This window comes from Heptranchias perlo, chromosome 7 (assembly GCF_035084215.1).
Source record: "Heptranchias perlo isolate sHepPer1 chromosome 7, sHepPer1.hap1, whole genome shotgun sequence".
Classification (NCBI taxonomy): domain Eukaryota; kingdom Metazoa; phylum Chordata; class Chondrichthyes; order Hexanchiformes; family Hexanchidae; genus Heptranchias; species Heptranchias perlo.
The window spans coordinates 19,652,576-19,671,226 of NC_090331.1; the positions used below are offsets into that span (position 1 = coordinate 19,652,576).

Sequence of the window (18,651 nt, forward strand, 5' to 3'; positions counted from 1 at the left end):
TTTTAAAATCTCCCTGAAAAATTCAAAACCTGAATGAATGAGACCCCACCCTTTTAATAGTTAATTTTCGGTGCCAGCGACGTTGATTGGCAGTCATTAACATTTATCCCGTTGTTAAAAGTGTACTAACGCTTGTAGTGACAAGACTTAACTTTCTGTGGCAAGTTTAATGGGCAAATCCAGCAAGTTCCTAAAAAAAAAACAGGGAGGCTAAGGGCGAGGTGCCATTTTCGTGAAGCTAACAGCAGAGTGGCGCAACTCAGACAGCAACTTTTGGATATTCACATTGAACCGCGCATCTGCTCCTCGCCTGAAGTTGCTGTACCATTTCCCCATAAATAACAGTGAACACCATTAGCCTTGCCATTATTTTGACAGCAAATCCTGTCCCAATACTGTATATCCCAGTTACTTAAAAAAATAATGGCTTCAGAACATTAGCTTTTAATGAATGTGAGCATTTAAAAAATTAATTGATGTACAGAGAGCAATCTTCATGCGCAGCAATAGCAGGGGAGGAGCCAAATTTTAAGAATTGAGGAATTAAGAAGTTGGTTAAGCACAGAATATTCAGATTCTACGTATCAACAGCATTCTTAACACTGAATATTAACTAAGATAATATCAGAGGTACAGCTTCATCACTACCTAACCTTAACACTGTCGATTGTGAGATTATCGATTGCATGTGCATAAATGTTTTTTTTTCTTGTAAATAGTACAAATACAAAGCTGCCTATCGCAAGCAGCTTGGTCACCATGTTGGATGCCGTGACATTCACGACGATCCCAAAATGGTTTGGTCCATGCATGTAGCCAAGATTCAGAGTGACAGGGAGTACAAGAAGGATTTTCAGAAATCTAAGACCAAGTACAACATACCAGTCGACATGCTGGAAATCTTGTTGGCCAAGAAATGCCAGACCCTGGTCAGCGACATTGACTACAGACAATACCTGCACCAGTGGACCTGTCTGCCAGACCAGAACGATGTGATCCAGGCAAAGAAGGCCTATGATTTGCAGAGTGATGTAAGTATTAATATATTTTCATTTCAGTAAAAATGTATATTCAATTATTATTAAAAATTAATCACATTTTTAGAACAATAACTTCAGGACGATCATTGAGATATTAGCAGCATTACTTAATTTTTTTTCAGGTAAGGGAAGGAAATTAGGTACTGAAATTACACCACGGGATATTAGCATACAAATGCTTAATGCACTTGTCTGAAATTCCTATTAGTGGTGTTTTAGCAGAGACATCAACCCATGAAAAATAAATGGGTTAAATAATATAGGAGGGGTATCTCAGACATACCGCTGAAACATTCATGCACTAGTAATTTCAGGGCCATTGTGTTCCTTGAAGTGAGGGCATGAACAGATAGCAGTGATGGGGGCTAGAGCGAAATTCATGTGTGGATGGAGTGGACAGTCAATCAACAACAATAACAACTTGCACTTACAAAGCACCTTTAACGTAGTAAAAGGTCTCAAGGCGCTTCACAGGACCAATTATCAAACAAAATTTGACAGCGAGCCACACAAGGAAATATTAGGACAGGTGACCAAAAGCTTGGTCAAAGAGGTAGGTTTTAAGGAGCGTCTTAAAGGAGGAGAGAGAGGTAGAGTGGTGGAGAGGTTTAGGGAGGGAATTCCAGAGCTTAAGGCCTAGGCAGCTGAAGGCACGTCCGCCTATAATGAAGTAAAGAAAATCGGGGATGCACAAGAGGCTAGAATTGGAGGGGTGCAGAAATCTCAGAGGTTTATAGGGCTGGAGGAGGTTACAGATGTGGATTTTCATATATTTTACCGAACAAATTCAATTGTCTCTTCTAATTGTTCCTATTTTTAAATGCGTATATATCCTGATTAATCTAACACCCAATTTATTGTATATGGCCTATGTTTCCCCGACTTTTCTTCTAGTGGTTATACAAGTCTGATATGGAATGGATCCGTGGCTGTGGCTGGATGCCCAATGGTTCTCTCGACGTTAAGAAAGTACAGAAAGCCCAGGAGATCCTCAGTGAGCGGCTCTACCGCCAGCCTCCCAATCAGCTCAAGTTCACCAGCATTGTTGACGAGCCCAGCATGGTCCTGGCTAAAACCAACGCGTACCAGATTAGTGATGTAAGACACTTAAGATCTCTCAATGGTCTTATGCTTTCCTCTTCGCTTATTTTAAATTGATTGAGTGTTAAGTGCACTTTGATTTTTTTTCTTGAAATATCATAGATGAAATACAAAGAAGCCTGGGAGAAAGACAAGCAACAGACTCACATCCTTCCTGATACACCTGAGATTTTGTTAGCTAAATCCAACGCCACCAACATTAGCCAAGTGAGTGTAAAATATTTATTTACAGTAAATACAATAATATGAACTACTAATGAATTGACTAGTAGGCATAAGGTGTTTTTTGAAAAGTTCATTTTTATTGTAATACATGTAGTTTTTTTTGAAAAGTCAGTAGTCTTGGTGGGTTTGCCTTGTGTCACATTGTGTAAAGGTGCACAACCCAAAATATATCACAAATGGGATGAACTTAGTTGTCCATTTAATGCATTGCAATGACATACTTTTGTCTACTATTTTAATGGAGGTATTAATCTGTTTATTTTAAATGGTTTAATGGGTTAAAATTACAACACAGGACTTTCATATGAACAAGCTAAGTGCTTGTCCACCCATCCCGCACAGCACCACTTGACCCTAAATGCCTGGTGCATCAGTCATTGGCTGTTCAATATCAATTAGCCCGAGCAAAAAAATACCTGTGTGAAGTCATAACCTACTGTACCAATTCATCCATACTCCTGTTAAAATCATACTGCAACACTTAGGTTATAAAACATACTGCCAAAAGAGCTTGAAACATTAGCTATTTCTGTTCTCTTACAGAAACTTTACAAAGAGGGCTGGGAAGATATGAAGAAGACCATTGATTACCGTGCTGACGCTATCTCAATCAAAAGTGCTAAAGCTTCCAGAAACATTGCAAGTGACGTAAGTATAAAACCTTTGACTGAATATTGAAGTTTTGTGGATGTAAATTCCTATTGCATCATTTGGAATGTATAAAACTGCAAGTCATTTCTAATCGACCACAAGGGGCTAAAGTTTATTTACATCGTCATTTTAGGAACATAGGAACAGGAGTAGGCCATTCAGCCCCTCGTGCTTGCTCTGCCATTTGATAAGATCATGGCTGATCTGTGATCTAACTCCATATACCTGCCTTTGGCCCATATCCCTTAATACCTTTGGTTGTCAAAAAGCTATCTCTCTCAGATTTAAATTTAGCAATTGAGCTAGTATCAATTGCCATTTGCGGAAGACAGTTCCAAACTTCTACCACCCTTTGTGTGTAGAAATGTTTTCTAATCTCGCTCCTGAAAGGTCTGGCTCTAATTTTTAGACTGTGCCCCCTACTCCTAGAATCCCCAACCAGTGGAAATAGTTTCTCTCTATCCACCCTATCTGTTCCCCTTAATATCTTATTTTCTCAGAATTACATGTTGTTTATGTAGTCAAATTCCATATAGTCAAACTTATTCATTGCAAGTTTATGGGAATTAATAACTTTATTCTCTTTATCATTGCCTTGAGGTTGACTAAAGTGGTCTTTGTGATAAGACAAAGGTAGAGGTTTATCATAAGAGTTTGTTGTAATGATGTTTGACTGTAGTGTTGCCAACTGTAAGCTGTGTCATGGTAAATTGTATCTAACTGACTGTTACACGTGTTAATAAAAGCTGCCCTCAGACTGATAAATATATGATACCTGTACCGTCTGAAGCTAACAGTCCGAGACGCCTGTCCTCTCTAATTTTACAATTGAGGATTATTAGATTTCATATAAAAATATCAGCTGAAATAGACCACTTTACAAACTACTGCACATGTAATGTACTAAGTACAAATGGAGCTCACATCTAGCCTTTATTCTAATTTTTAACGCCATGCTAGTTTCTGCATCTGGCTTGATGGGCTGAATGGCCTCCTTCTGTGCTGTAACCATTCTATGATTCTATATTGTCACACTTTTCTTTATTCCTATATCCATGCTAGTTTCTGCATCTGGCTTGATGGGCTGAATGGCCTCCTTCTGTGCTGTAACCATTCTATGATTCTATATTGTCACACTTTTCTTTATTCCTATATCCATGCTAGTTTCTGCATCTGGCTTGCCTGTTCTCCCATTCAGGTCTGTTTGATTGCACCTGCAAGGTTATCAATAAGGAGAGTAGAGGAGTTCTTTCATGTTGCATCACTTATCTTGCATTGATTTGATGCATTGGTATTCCCAAGTCTGTATAATTTAATTCTGAGAAACTTTATAAAATCACTGAATGAAATAGCACTAAGTGCAGGAGTAGGCAATCTTATCCAGCTGAATTTTCAGACTGCTTCATGAGACAATGTAACGGAACTAACAGTACATTTGATATAGGAATAAAGAAAAGTGTGACAATATAGAATCATAGAATGGTTACAGCACAGAAGGAGGCCATTCAGCCCATCAAGCCTGTGCCAGTGCTTTGTAAGAGTAATCCAGTTAATCCCATTCCCCTGTTCTTTCCCCATAGCCCTTCACATTTTTTCCCTTCAAGTATTTATCCAATTCCTTTTTGAAAGCCATGATTGAATCTGCTTCCACCACTCTTTCAAGCAACGCATTCCAGGTCATAACTACTAACAGTTTTTCCTCATGTCGCCTTTGGTTCTTTTGCCAATCACATATAACTGGAGATGTATTATTCCATGGAAATGATGCCAAATGAACTATGATTGGAGATGCTTCTCTTTTGAATTATATCATTATCCTTAATATTTGACTTCTTGAAATTATAAGATACTGAGCCAAAATTCACAGGTCCATGATTGTAAATGGAAGTTCAACATGACACTAGGATTCTTAGGTTCGGAAGAAGGCAAGGAAGGAACCTTTGTAATTAAATGGAACAAAGCTATGTAAAAAATTGGACGATGCAGAGATTATAGTTAAGGAGGAGGAGTGTGAAATATTGGATGGGATAAACATAGTGAGAGAGGAAGTATTAAGGGGATTAGCATCTTTGAAAGTAAATAAATCACTAGGCCCGAATGAAACGCATCCCAGGCTGTTAAGAAAAGCAAGGGAGGAAATAGCAGAGGCTCTGACCATCATTTTCCAATCCTCCCCGGCTACAGGCATGGTGCCGGAGGATTGGAGGACTGCTAAAATGGTACCGTTGTTTAAAAAGGGAGAAAGGGATAGATCAAGCAATTATAGGCCAGTCAGACTAAACTCGGTGGCGGGCAAATGATTGGAATCAATTTTGAGGGACAGTATAAATCATCATTTAGAAAGGCACGAGTTCATCAAGGACAGTCAGCATGGATTTGTTAAGGGAAGGTCATGTCTGACTAACTTGATTTAATTTTTTGAAGAGGTAACAAGGAGGGTCGACGAGGGTAACACGTTTGATGTAGTCTACATGGATTTTAGTAAGGTTTTTGACAAGGTCCCACGTGGCAGACTGGTCAAAAAAGTAAAAACCCATGGGATCCAAGGGAAAGTGGCAAGTTGGATCCAAAATTATCTCAGTGGCAGGAAGCAAAGGGTAATGGTCGACGGGTGTTTTTGTGACTGGAAGGCTGTGTCCAGTGGAGTTCCACAGGGCTAAGTACAAGGTCCCATGCTTTTTGTGGTGTATATTAATGATTTGGACTTGAATGTAGGGAGCATGATCAAGAAGTTTGCAGATGATACAAAAATTGGCCGTGTAGTTGATAGTGAGGAGGAAAGCTGTAGATTGCAGGAAGATATCAATGGACTGGTCAGGTGGGCAGAAAAGTGGCAAATGGAATTCAATCCAGAGAAGTGTGAGGTAATGCATTTGGGGAGGGCAAACAAGGCAAGGGAGTACACAATAAATGGGAAGATACTGAGAGGTGTAGAGGAACAAAGGGACCTTGGAGTGCATGTCTACCGATCCCTGAAGGTAGCAGGGCAGGTTGATAAGGTTGTTAAGAAGGCATACGGGATACTTTCCTTTATTAGCTGAGGCATTGAATATAAGAGCAGGGAGATTATGCTAGAACTGTATAAAACATTGGTTAGGCCACAGCTTGAGTACTGTGTACAGTTCTGGTCACCACATTACAGGAAAGATGTAATTGCACTGCAGAGGGTACAGACGAGATTTATGAGGATATTGCCAGGACTGGAGAATGTTAGCTATGAGAAAAGATTGGATAGGCTGGGGTTGTTTTCTTTGGAACAAAGGAGGCTGAGGGGAGATTTAATTAAGGTGTATAAAATGAGGGGCCTAGATCGAGTGAATAGGGAGTACCTATTTCCCTTAGCAGAGGGGTCAGTGACCAGGGGACATAGATTTAAAGTAATTGGTTGAAGGATTAGAGGGGAGCTGAGGAGAATTTTTTTCACCCAGGGGGTGGTGGGGGTCTGGAACTCACTGCCTGAAAGGGTGGTAGAGGCAGAAACCCTCAGCTCATTTAAAAAGTTCTTTGATGAGCACTTGAAGTGCCATAACCTACAGGGCTACGGACCAAGTGCTGGAAAGTGGGATTAAGCTGAATAGCACAGACATGATGGGCTGAATGGCCTCCTTCTGTGCCGTAACTTTCTACGATTCTATAAAATATCACAAAATATCCAGTCTATGAAGTTAAAACAGTTCAGAAAAAGGGATTGAACAAATATTTTTATATTGATAAAAAACTTTGTGAATTGTAGCAAATATCCTTGTAGCTTAATTTAATTTAAAGATAACTAATCATGCCTTATTTTTAAAATGCAAATAAGATTGATTTAACTTTACAATTTGACTCCAGAATTAAAATTAATAAGTGAATAACAATTATTAAAGAGACACAATAACATTTCTACTTTAGGTTAAAATACAAATTGAGATTGATGTATTTGTGCCATTTCTCCACAGTATAAATATAAAGAAGCCTATCGCCAGCAGCTTGGTCACCATATTGGATGCCTTAACGTTCATGATGATCCCAAAATGGTTTGGTCCATGCATGTAGCCAAGATTCAGAGTGACAAGGAGTACAAGAAGGATTTTCAGAAATCTAAGACCAAGTACAACATACCAGCCGACATGCTGGAGATCCTGTTGGCCAAGAAATGTCAGAACCTGGTCAGCGACATTGACTACAGACAATACCTCCATCAGTGGACCTGTCTGCCAGACCAAAATGATGTGATCCAGGCACGGAAGGCCTATGATTTGCAAAGTGATGTGAGTTAAATTAAATGTTGTAGTGCTTTGTCCTGAAATTTCAAATCCTTCTCCTTGAATCATTAGTTTATACTGAATGATAATATTCTACTACATAGTTAAATAAATCTTGAGATTTTATTTAGAATGCTGCTCTAAAGCATTTTATTGCAACAAATGTCATTGTTTGGTGTCTATATAGAATAATTATGACACAATGATTGCTTAATTCAAAGATTGTATTGTTAATGTGAGTAGGGCTCCATAAACGAGGGAAAGTGCGCATCGAGCTTGATCAGTATCTTAGAGTTTGAATAGACCCTGTGTCTATCCTGTGACAGGACTTTAAACTGGTCAAGCCCTACAGTTTTCCACATGACGAGATTTTCATCTCGGTTGGATTTGGGGTCGACATTAACTTGAGGTCAGGGTGCTTTCCAATGACGATGGGGAGAAAACTGAACTGTGAGTCAAGCGCTCATGCGCGTTCTGACTACTGTCAGAAGCCAGGAACCAAGTCATTCACCAGTCCTCTTGTCTGGGAAATGGAGTACAGTGCGGGAGAACCTAAGAGAAGAAAAATAATTACTCTAAATTAGAAGGGGTATTCGCATACATCTAATAACAGATAATCTTAACCGAGTAATTCAAAAATGGAAAAGATAAGGATTAATAATTCACCTGTCATTTGATGCAGATTAATTACAAATCGGATATGGAGTGGCTGCGTGGAGTTGGATGGATTCCAACAGATTCCATAGATGTTAAAAAAGTAAAGCATGCCCAGGATATTTTAAGTGATGTAAGTATGGGAGTTCCTTTTCATCATGTGGTCAGCAGCATAAGATAATGCACAAATAATGACAGTAGAACTGTGTTCACTTTGGTAAAATGGTCACTGAGTCACAAGCCAATGGTTCAAATGGCTTTTTCCACGTGTATTTTCCACTGACCTGTAGTGGATATGTTCATATGTGTCCAAAATGTGTGGAAGTCATTTTCAGGCTCACCGCTTGGGCGATAAACTGGCAGAGCGGATCACTCGCCCATTATAGAACGTGCAGATTTTCATTTCCATTTCCATTGAAATCAGTGGAATGAAAGTTAGGCAGGTTCTATATAGGGTGGGCAATCCGCCAGTTTACCACCCAAGCAATGGTGAAAATTATCCCCTTGTGTCTTTACAGCACTTAAATTCAAAGTGATCACTCCTTGCCAGATTTTAATGGTCAGATTTTACCAAACAGGGTTAATAATAATAATATTTTGCCCGCGCAGCCTTCTATGTGCATAAACATTATGATGTGCTACAGATAGCATCCACATGCAAACACGCATGCGCCCATTGTGTAGGCACTACGCGGACTCCTCAGGACCCAAAATGGCATCTGGAATGCACGCGCACACTTCTAGCATGATGTGCGCCAGGCGCCTTATTGGTAAAGACGTTCGCACAAGCGCCAGTAACAAATGCCGGCAGCATGTAAAGTAGGGAGAATGTGCGGTAGATCAGTGTGCAATGCTGATTTAAAGGGACGGATGCAATTTTGGAACTCAACGCTCTAGCCAAAGTCTTTACCTCGCACTGCTGAACAGATTTTAAACAGCATGGAGGACCCCTCCCCTTCCTCCACCAGTGCTATTTAAAGGTATCGTGCAGGAGTGCAGGTTCGTTGCTGGATTATTGCTGCTGATGCATTTGTACCTGTCTTTGGAGGTCTCCTATACTTGAATACTAGGACTAGGGGACATCGCCTAAAAATTAGAGCCAGGACTTGCAGGAGTGAAATTAGGAAACACTTCCACATGCAAAGGGTGGAAGAAGTTTGGAACGCTGCTCCGCAAACGGCAATCGATGCTAGCTCAATTTCGACAGCACCTCCCAGACCCGCGACCTCTACCGCCTAGAAGGACATGGGCAGCAGGCACAAGGGAACAATACTACCTGCACATTCCCCTCCAAGTCACACACCATCCCGACATGGAAATATATCGCCGTTCCTTCATTGTCGCTGGGTCAAAATCCTGGAACTCCCTACCTAACAGCACTCTGGGAGAACCTTCACCACACGGACTGCAGCGGTTCAAGGAGGCGGCTCACCACCACCTGCTCAAAGGCAATTAGGGATGGGCAATAAATGCTGGCCTTGCCAGCGACGCCCACATCCCATGAACGAAAAAAAAATTGTTAATTTTAATTCTGAGATTGATAGATTTTTGTTAACAAAAGGATTACGGGATATTTGGCTAAGGCGGGTATATGGAATTCGGTCACAGATCAACCATGATCTCATTGAATGGTGGAACAGGCTCGAGGGGCTAAATGACCTATTCCTGTTCCTATCTTCCTTTGTTCCAATAATAAAGTTTCAATACTCTACAGGGAGTGGGCTGGCTAGCTGACAGGCAACAATAAGGGCACTGGCAGAGTGGCAGGGGTGGGACAGGAATGCTGTCATTCTGAGAGAGGACAGGAGGATCATGTTCCATGGAGCCACTGCCACTTGCTGCCTCCTGTTATGTGCCACCTTCTCCTGCAAGAAAGCGGGACGTGTGTCGGTGAATGTCCTGCAAGATGTTTGGGTGATGTGTCTGTCATGGTTGAATAGCTGCCGGTGTGTGTGTGACCTGTGAGTTGTGGGTTTGCGGCTTGCAACAGTGTGAAGGTGAGAGGAAGCATCTGATTGGAAGAGTTGAGTACTGATTGAAAGAGTTTGTTGGTAGGTGGGTGATGGGGAGTGTGTGTAGTGTGTGGAGCAGTGAATGCGGCTAGTGGTACAGTTGGTAGGGGATGCCACTTGACAGTTGACCTCACTCACCTTGACCACTCATGTCAAAGCATTGAACTTCGTCCTGCACTGCATCCATGTTCATGGTGCTAAGCGCCTGGCATTGACTTCATCCCCTGCTGCCTCCCACTGCCTCAGAAGCATATGTCTGGAGGGCCTCTTGCTCCCCTGCGGATATTGGAAGCCCCTCCTTCTGACCACCTCTTGCACCAAGGCCTCTAGTGCATCATCAGAGAACCTTGGTGCACGCTCTCTCACAGGCCTGGTACAAACTCAGATCGGCAGATTGGTGGGATCTGGCGTGCAGATTGGAGGATGTGGGATTTTGTAGTGCGCAACCTTTATTCAATGTTTTAACATAACTCAACAGTTTGTAAACATAGGGGCAGGACCTGCATCTGTGTTTTACGTGCGCGATTTCTAATCTCTGTTTGGACTCCGTGCATATCCGTATCTTATATTTTGCAAATATCAGAGTCCCGCAAACGTTGAGCAGCCCAGTTGTTGCTCATTAAATATTCCAGAGGCCTTATCATCACCATGCTGCACTATATTGGAGCACAGATTCACTTCCCAATTGACTTCCACCACTTCCTGCAGCCACACTGCGCCTCCCCTTTAAGAGATGCAGGCTGCCTTTAAGTGGTGCTAACCACTCGCGATATCTGGGCCCCCTGCAGGTGAGCAGCCACTCAACAGTGCAGGTAACGCTGGCTGGATGCAGCAACCAGGTAAATCACCAGAAAGCATGAATGTTACGTGTTGCCTGCATCTCAACGACTGGGCACGGGTTAATCTTGCACCCCGCGACCCCCCGCGCCTGGTTTCGGGCGTTATTCAATATAACCCCCAATGTGTTATATCCAATTTCAGGATGGTATTGAATACAAATGTAAAGATTTGTTAGTACTGACAGGTTGTTATATCTCTGAAATGATCCCACAGAACAGGTAAGCTTCTGATCTCAGAGTTGCCATTTGAGGAAGTGGTAAAACAAAGGTCAAGCATATAACACAGGGAAGGACAAAGGATTAGCAGTGAAGTAACAGCAGACCATGCTCATACACCTACATAAAACGCCTTTGACAGAAGCCTCGTAACAGGTTAATTGTCCACATATGATGCACAGAAAAGTCTTAAATGAGGAAAGAAAACAATTGAAAAAATATGACATAAAAATGTATGACAACATTGTCATCCATACAGATAATTGAAATAAACTGCAGATTGGAAGAGCCTTTGAACTTAGGGGTATACTTAAATCTGTTCACTGTTAGAGAAAAGATGGTTTGAGTATAAAGCAGGCTCTTTGCTGCATACTTGCACCAATTTTGTACCAACATCAGTGAACAGTGGAAAATATCCCCCATTCTTTCATTTGATAATTTCAATTGTCCTATCTTCAACAGAGAAATTACCGCACAAAAGTGGATAGTCTCCAGTTTACACCAGTGACTGACAGAATTGATTACGTTGCAGCTAAACACAGTTCGGACATCCTGAACGATGTGAGTATATGTTCTACTGCCTCGGATCACGTTATTTTCTCCTCCGCTGTAATGTTGTTTTGTTATTGTTTCTCATAAGTCTTTCCTTTCAACATTTAGGTCAAGTACCGTGAAGCATGGCATGCTAGTAAGACAAAGTACACATTGGTGGATTCACCAACATTTGTTGCAGCACGGGAAGCAGCTAAAAACCTTAATGAAGTAAGTACCGCTTGGAAATTTCACAACTTTATTTTGGACCCCACTGTGTTTGTCTCTCAAAGAGAATGAGCTACTTGCTTGGTTTTCAGAATGTTTAAAACCATCCATATTACTGACATCAGTAATTCTGAATTGAAATATATATTTACATTGACATAATAGTCAACTAGAAATCCATCAGAATCTTCAAAATTATAGATATCTTCAGAAAAGTTTGATTTTGTCAGAAGATCCATTTGTTGTATAATCTAAAAATCAATAAAAAAATAAGAATACAATTATCAACTAATGAAACCAAGAGCTAAATGTAATTTTAAGATGTAACTACCGCATACTTACCAGTTAAACTTATGGAGTAGGTTTCTACCCACTAACATGAGTGCGGCAGGTATAAAAAAGTAAAAGTTTCCAATTTAGAAGGTGGTAGAGAGTTACAGGCTTTGCAGAAGGAAGTTGAAATTCATATGTGGGAGTTCTGAACCGACATCAAAATGACAAGGGGCTGTATTTTCCTCTGTATGGGGGAGGAAAAGAGAGGAATGCCCATTTTGATTTGTAATTTTCTCTTCCAGTGAATGCAATTTTGTTAATAAAAATTTAATCAAAACAACCAATCATTTTACACAGAATTACATAGAATTTACAGCATATAAACAGGCCATTCGGCCCAACTGGTCTATGCTGGAGTTTATGCTCCACACGAGCCTCCTCCCACCTTTCTTCATCTAACCCTATTAGCATAATCTTCTATCCCTTTCTCCCTCATGTGTTTATCTAGCTTCCCCTTAAATGCATCTATGTTATTCGCCTCAACAACTCCATGTGGTAGCTAGTTCCACATTCTAACCACTCTGGGTAAAGAAGATACTCCTGAATTCCTTATTGGATTTATTTGTGACTATCTTCTATTTTGACCCTTAGTTTTGGGTTCTCCCACATGATGCACCTGGAATAATGATTCCCTAACACTTCTCAAGCAGCCCCCTAGCCCTTAACCTGCTTTAATGTCAAAATTCATTCATCAATAATTGTGTTAAATGCTCAATGGAAATTGAAAAATCCCATTTCATCCACAAGTCTCTGCACATCATGAACAATGAGAAAGAAAAATGATACTGACTGACCCCTTACACAGATGTGTAATATGTTTTTATTCCTTTCCTATTAACAAAATTGCATTCTTAGGAATAGCATATATCATAGCAACAGCTGCAGAATTAGGGAGGAGCAGTGATACCTTATGAATCGCTCATTTGCTGTAATACTGACGAACTCTAGAGATTTGTATTCCTACTTTCAGACTAATGGGCTAGTTCTTGTTGACAACCAGATGAATGTAATAGAAAACAAGTTAAACCTTAGTATATGCTGCATTATCTGACCTCAACCAGGGAATCAGTAGGGGAACTGCAATTCACCTCAATGCCCCTTGATTTTCTAAATCAAGCACAAGTCAGCTAGCCCCTGCTTTCATATGATATGAACTTGATAAATCTCCTGTTCGTCACAGACATCAAATACTTAGTATCATGTGACAATAAGGCCAAAAAATTAATTTTAATTAATCTCTATGTTTCATCTAAATCAGATCAGAAATGTAGTTGATATGTTTTCTACCATTTAATAGTTTAATACCAGGTTATTTCAACATATCATTTCCACTTGTTTCCAGCGCGAAAAACTTTTGTTGACCCCAACATTCTAAAAACCTGTTCTGAATCATTCCCTTTCTGTAGAACCTAGATTCTAAGGAGAACCCTGGCCTAAGTATTCCATCTTTGGCATGTTAATTATGAATTTATCAGGACTGAAGTGTGTCATCTTTTGTCTAATACTGACATTGTGTTTCTTCCATTTAGAAATTGTACAAGCAAGGATGGGAGAACCTGAAAGCCACTGGTTACAAGATACCAGTTGATGCAGTGTCAATCTGTCATGCCAAGTCATCACAAGGCATTCAGAGTGAGGTGGGTCTTGTTCAGAACCTTATCTCGATCAGTTAATTACCTGACTACACAGGTCCTTCAGTGACAAGTTGCACAATTTATGTTAAAATGATCAAATGGTGAGACAATCAACCTGTTCTGCCATGGAGCGATGATTTGTGGCCAAGTTCACAATCATTGAGAGAGGCGTCCAGTGGAATTGGCTTTCTCTGTTATTACAATTCTCAGGCTGTGATAATCTATGTATTAATATGTAGCAAATACTACCAGTGAACTGATGAAGCCTGTTTGATGAATATTAAAAGGTTATTCTTCATGGTTATTCTTCCACCGCTTCAATATCTCTTTTTCTAATCTAATTGTACTATAACTAACTGGTTATAAATCATTGTTTTTTGCCAGCTGAAATATAAAGCTGAATATGCCAATCAGCTTGGCCACCACATTGGATGCCGTGACATTCATGATGACCCCAAAATGGTTTGGTGCATTCATGCAGGCAAGATTCAGAGTGACAGGCATTACAAGAAGGACTTTGAGAAATCTAAGACCAAATTCAACATACCGGTCGACATGCTGGAGATCCTGTCGGCCAAGAAATGCCAGACCCTGGTCAGTGACATTGACTACAGACATTACCTGCACGAGTGGACCTGTCTGCCAGACCAGAATGATGTGATCCAGGCACGGAAGGCTTATGATTTGCAGAGTGATGTGAGTATTAATATACTTTCATTTTTTTTTTCTCCTCCAATTTTTTCCCTGCTCTGCTGAAGATAATGATTCATGCTGGGTACCAGCATTCCTCTGGTACCTTGCCCATGTGCCATGGGGCTGTGTGTGTCTGCACTGGGTCAGTGGGACTGTGTGTAACGGCAGTGGGTCAGTAGGGCTGTGTGTGTGTGTGTGTGTGTGACACACGCGTGCTGGGCATCCACCTTTGGGCTCCTATTTCGGGGTGACGGTGGTAGGTGTTATAAATTGGATAGCCAGATGATGAAGGATAGAATACTAGAGCCTGGTCTTTAGTTGCTTCCATGCCTTTATTCACATGCCTTTAGTCCATCACCGGCATCTCCACATCATTTATTCACATAGCTCAACATTACACACCCTCCTATAAATGGATACAAGAGAGTCCCCAATTCATTCCCACCACCTGAACACAATTAACACTAATTGATACAAATCACATATATGCAATTAACCATAGCCTCACCACAAAAAGGTGACCAAAACTGGTGCTCCTGCTGACTTTCTGCCACCATCAGTCATTGCACCATTAGTTTAATGGCCAGACTGACAATTTGAAGAATAGGGGAATTGAGACTAGGATTCGAAACCAGAAGGTGTCATAACGTTTTTAGCATTTGCAACTTTACCATTGTGCTCATATGTCATTCCTTAATTTTTAGTTTGTGTACAAGTCAGATCTTGAATGGATACGTGGCTGTGGCTGGATTCCCCTGGATTCAGTGGAGCATCAAAAGGTGAAAAAGGCACAGGAGATATTAAATGATGTAAGTATAGCTCTTTATGTATGTTTGATTGACACATTGTCCTCTTAGAGTTTCCCCTTTTTATCATTCGAATAACATGTTTGGTGTCCTCTGCCTGTTTACTCTTTTTCAGAGAGCATATAAAGAAAATGCTGTTGCAAACTTTGCCAAGTTTACCTCAATTACTGACCTGCCAGAAGTGGTGCAGGCCAAGATAAATTCAAACAACTTGAGTGATGTAAGTATATCTCAGCATTTTATAATAGATACCTGATCTAATTGAATGGCGAAACAGGCTCAAGAGGCTGAATGGCCAACTCCTGTTCCTATGTTCCTGTGACACTCTACTAGTTCATTTTGGCACGTAAAATGTCCACATTGACATATTCTCTGAAGTTGATCAGGAGTCAGTAGTTTGAGAATATCTGTAGGATATTGCTGATATCTGTCAATTACGAACATATGAACAGACGAATTAAGAGCAGGAGTAGGCCATTCGGCCCCTCGAGCCTGCTCTGCCATTTGATAAGATCATGGCTGATCTGATTGTGACCTCAACCCTACTTTTCCGTCTACCTACTATAACCTTTGACTCCCTTGTTAATCAGGAATCAGGAATCTATCTAACTCAGCCTTAAAAATGACCCTGCCTCCACCGTTCTCTGGGGAAGGGAGTTCCACAGATTCATGACCCTCTGAGAGAAAAAAATTCTCCTCATCTCCGTCTTAAATGGGAGACCCCTTATTTTTAAACTGTGGCCCCTAGTTCTAGTCTCTCCCACAAAGGGAAACATCCTCTCAGCAACTACCCCTTCTAGTCCCCTCAGGATCTTATATGTTTCAATAAGATCACCTCTCATTCTTCTAAACTCCAATGTATACAGGCCCAACTTGTCCAACCTTTCCTCATAAGATAACCCCCTCATCCCAGGAATCAGTCGAGTGAACCTACTCTGAACCACCTCCAAAGCAATACGAAAATACATAAATGCCTTCAGTAGTTAGCGAGTGATGTTGCTGATCTTGCATGCAGTTAGTTTTGTAGCCTGAGCTACAGTTTACATTTACTACAGTGGTGATTTTACTGTCAGTATGCTATGTTTCTCAAAAGTTTTGTTTCCATGTTTATTAGATGTTGGAGCTGCTCTTTTAATGCCTTGATTTTAATAAGTTCAATGATTTTATTTTCATTAGTTGAAGTACAAAGAGACATTTAACCTTGAGAAGGGCAAGTATATCGGTGCCCCTGACACACCTGAGCTGGCTCGTTCAAGGGAAATGGCAAAGCATGTTAGTCAGGTGAGTTTTTTGATGTTTTATTTTGAAATTAAAACTAAATGATTGCAGATCATGTTGCTGCTTTTTAATTTTATGTACAATGTAATAAGTGCTATTAAGGACTAAAATTTTGACTTGTTGGAAGAAACCATACATATTGATTCAGTTATAACTGGGGTATATTGTTTTTGGCTTGAGCTGTCTATGTATTATGTTATAATACATGGGGTTTTTACCAAACAGAAATTTTATAAGGATGGATGGGAGAGCAGCAAAGCTACAGGATACACCTTGCCTCCAGACTATCTGCCTCTGGTTGTTGCTAAACATGCTGAGAACGTAAGCAGTGATGTAAGTAGAGACTAATTCTCTCTTTCTTAGAATTTCTTTTGATTGTGGCATTCATTTAGCAGACGCATTAACTAATTTAAACATGGATTTGATTTCCCAGCTGAAGTACAAGGAACTATACGAAAAGCTCAAGGGACATTATTTGGCTGGAGGAGATATCAAGGACTTTCCTGCTGTAATCCAGGCACTGGCTGTGGATAAAATGAGGAACATGGTATGTGCCATCTGACACCATTCACTCATTTAATAATAGAAGGGGTTCTACTTATCATTCTATTAGGTTCTCCTGGCTGGTATTTCATTGTTACAAAAAGATTATTACAAGCCCTCTTTGCAAGCTTGGCTGCTACAACAGTGTTGATTTTTCTTAGGTAAGAGTATTAAGGGATATGAAACCAAGGCGGGTAAGTGGAGCTAAGATACAGATCAGCCATGATCTAATTGAATGGCGGAACAAGCTCAGGGGGCTGAATGACTTACTCCTGTTTCTATGATTTAACCAGTTGTTTTTCTGGTCATTGTTTGGAGTTTCATTATAGTCAGCAGAGGAATTCAGAGCTTATTGCCTGAAGCAATAGACAAGAAAAACAAAGTGAGTTTGTAATAGCTTTTCAAACAATTGTCTAGTTTCCAAGGGAAATCTCAGGTCCTTTGACCTTGAATTAGTGCATTGGATAAAGTTATGTGGAAAGTCTGCTCTTTTTGAGTTCTGCTTTGTCCAGTGCTTCTTGTTTTAAATCATATAATTGGATAGGGCCCACAGATTAAATACCAAGCACTTGTATTGCCATATGCTAATTGTAGTGTGAATTCGGATGGACAATAGTTTAGAATCAATGCTGTGTGATATTCTGTTATTTTAACGGAGGTGTTGGCCAATTTATTTTAAACTGGTTAATGCCTCTGTTAAAATAACAGGCAAAGTAATGTCATAAAAAGATGTTTAGCATTAATATAATATTCTATATTGCATAGCGCACTTTCAAGGCTTATGTTTAGAAGTTGCTAGGTGAAGATAGGATGTTGCAGTGCGATGGAAAACCAACACAAAGTGCAGAGCTGCAGGCTCCATTCCCCTTCTTGCTGAGTTTCCAATTTCAATTAGAGTGGTGCAGGGAGGCACTGAGCATGATACAGCTGCTGTCCCATGTGGAGGGGTTTGTGGGAAGCACAGACAAATTCAGGCAGGAAGTCTTCATTAGGCCCCCTTGTGTACCTTGTGGCTGCCGACCAACCACAGTATTGGAGGTAGTCTGCTAGTAAGCTGCCTATCCTGCCCTCTTGGCCACGTGATGTGTATGGGCCTGATTGACTAGTTAGGGTATTGAGTAGAGTAGCACATCACAACTGTGCAGATTTGACAGATGTCCCAGACTACACATCTTCTCCAATATGATTTTATAAAAGTTGAATGTATAGAGTTGAGATTCTCACACAATGTCAAGTTAAGTTAGCAGATCTTAGTGTATGATAGTTTAAAGACATTGGGGTAAATTTTAACCCCCAAGAATGGGTGGGTTGGGGGCGGATGGGGAGTAAAAATACTCCGTTTTCAGAACGGGACCACATCCCGACTCCAACACGCCTGCTTCTGGGTTTAACCCAGGCAGGTTTGTCTGTGTGTGGAGAGCAGATACCAAGAAGTCTCGCCCCACTTAAAGCCAGTGGGCCGATACTTAAAAGGGCAATGTACCTCATTGAGATACTTGAGGTACTTAATATTTTGTGTATTGGAATAATAAAATGAATTTAACCTTACCTGTTCAGATTTCCCATCGCTTCCCATTCACGTCACGTGAAAGCAGGCGGGAAGGGCCTTTATTGCACTGCTTG

General features: G+C 40.6%; 1 protein-coding gene across 15 annotated transcripts in view; it reads left to right on the forward strand.

Moving 5' to 3' along the window:
• neb (nebulin) overlaps positions 1-18,651 on the forward strand; it is a 266,346-nt gene that overhangs the window by 151,224 nt on the left and 96,471 nt on the right. For all 15 annotated transcript variants that reach the window (XM_067987151.1, XM_067987136.1, XM_067987143.1 and 12 more), the window contains 15 exons: positions 720-1,031; positions 1,935-2,138; positions 2,244-2,348; positions 2,910-3,014; positions 6,956-7,267; positions 7,944-8,048; positions 11,445-11,543; positions 11,643-11,744; positions 13,604-13,711; positions 14,093-14,404; positions 15,106-15,210; positions 15,323-15,427; positions 16,384-16,488; positions 16,711-16,818; positions 16,919-17,032. In XM_067987151.1, the coding sequence (XP_067843252.1) occupies positions 720-1,031; positions 1,935-2,138; positions 2,244-2,348; positions 2,910-3,014; positions 6,956-7,267; positions 7,944-8,048; positions 11,445-11,543; positions 11,643-11,744; positions 13,604-13,711; positions 14,093-14,404; positions 15,106-15,210; positions 15,323-15,427; positions 16,384-16,488; positions 16,711-16,818; positions 16,919-17,032 (2,301 nt within the window). The remainder of the gene's footprint in view (positions 1-719; positions 1,032-1,934; positions 2,139-2,243; positions 2,349-2,909; positions 3,015-6,955; positions 7,268-7,943; positions 8,049-11,444; positions 11,544-11,642; positions 11,745-13,603; positions 13,712-14,092; positions 14,405-15,105; positions 15,211-15,322; positions 15,428-16,383; positions 16,489-16,710; positions 16,819-16,918; positions 17,033-18,651) is intronic.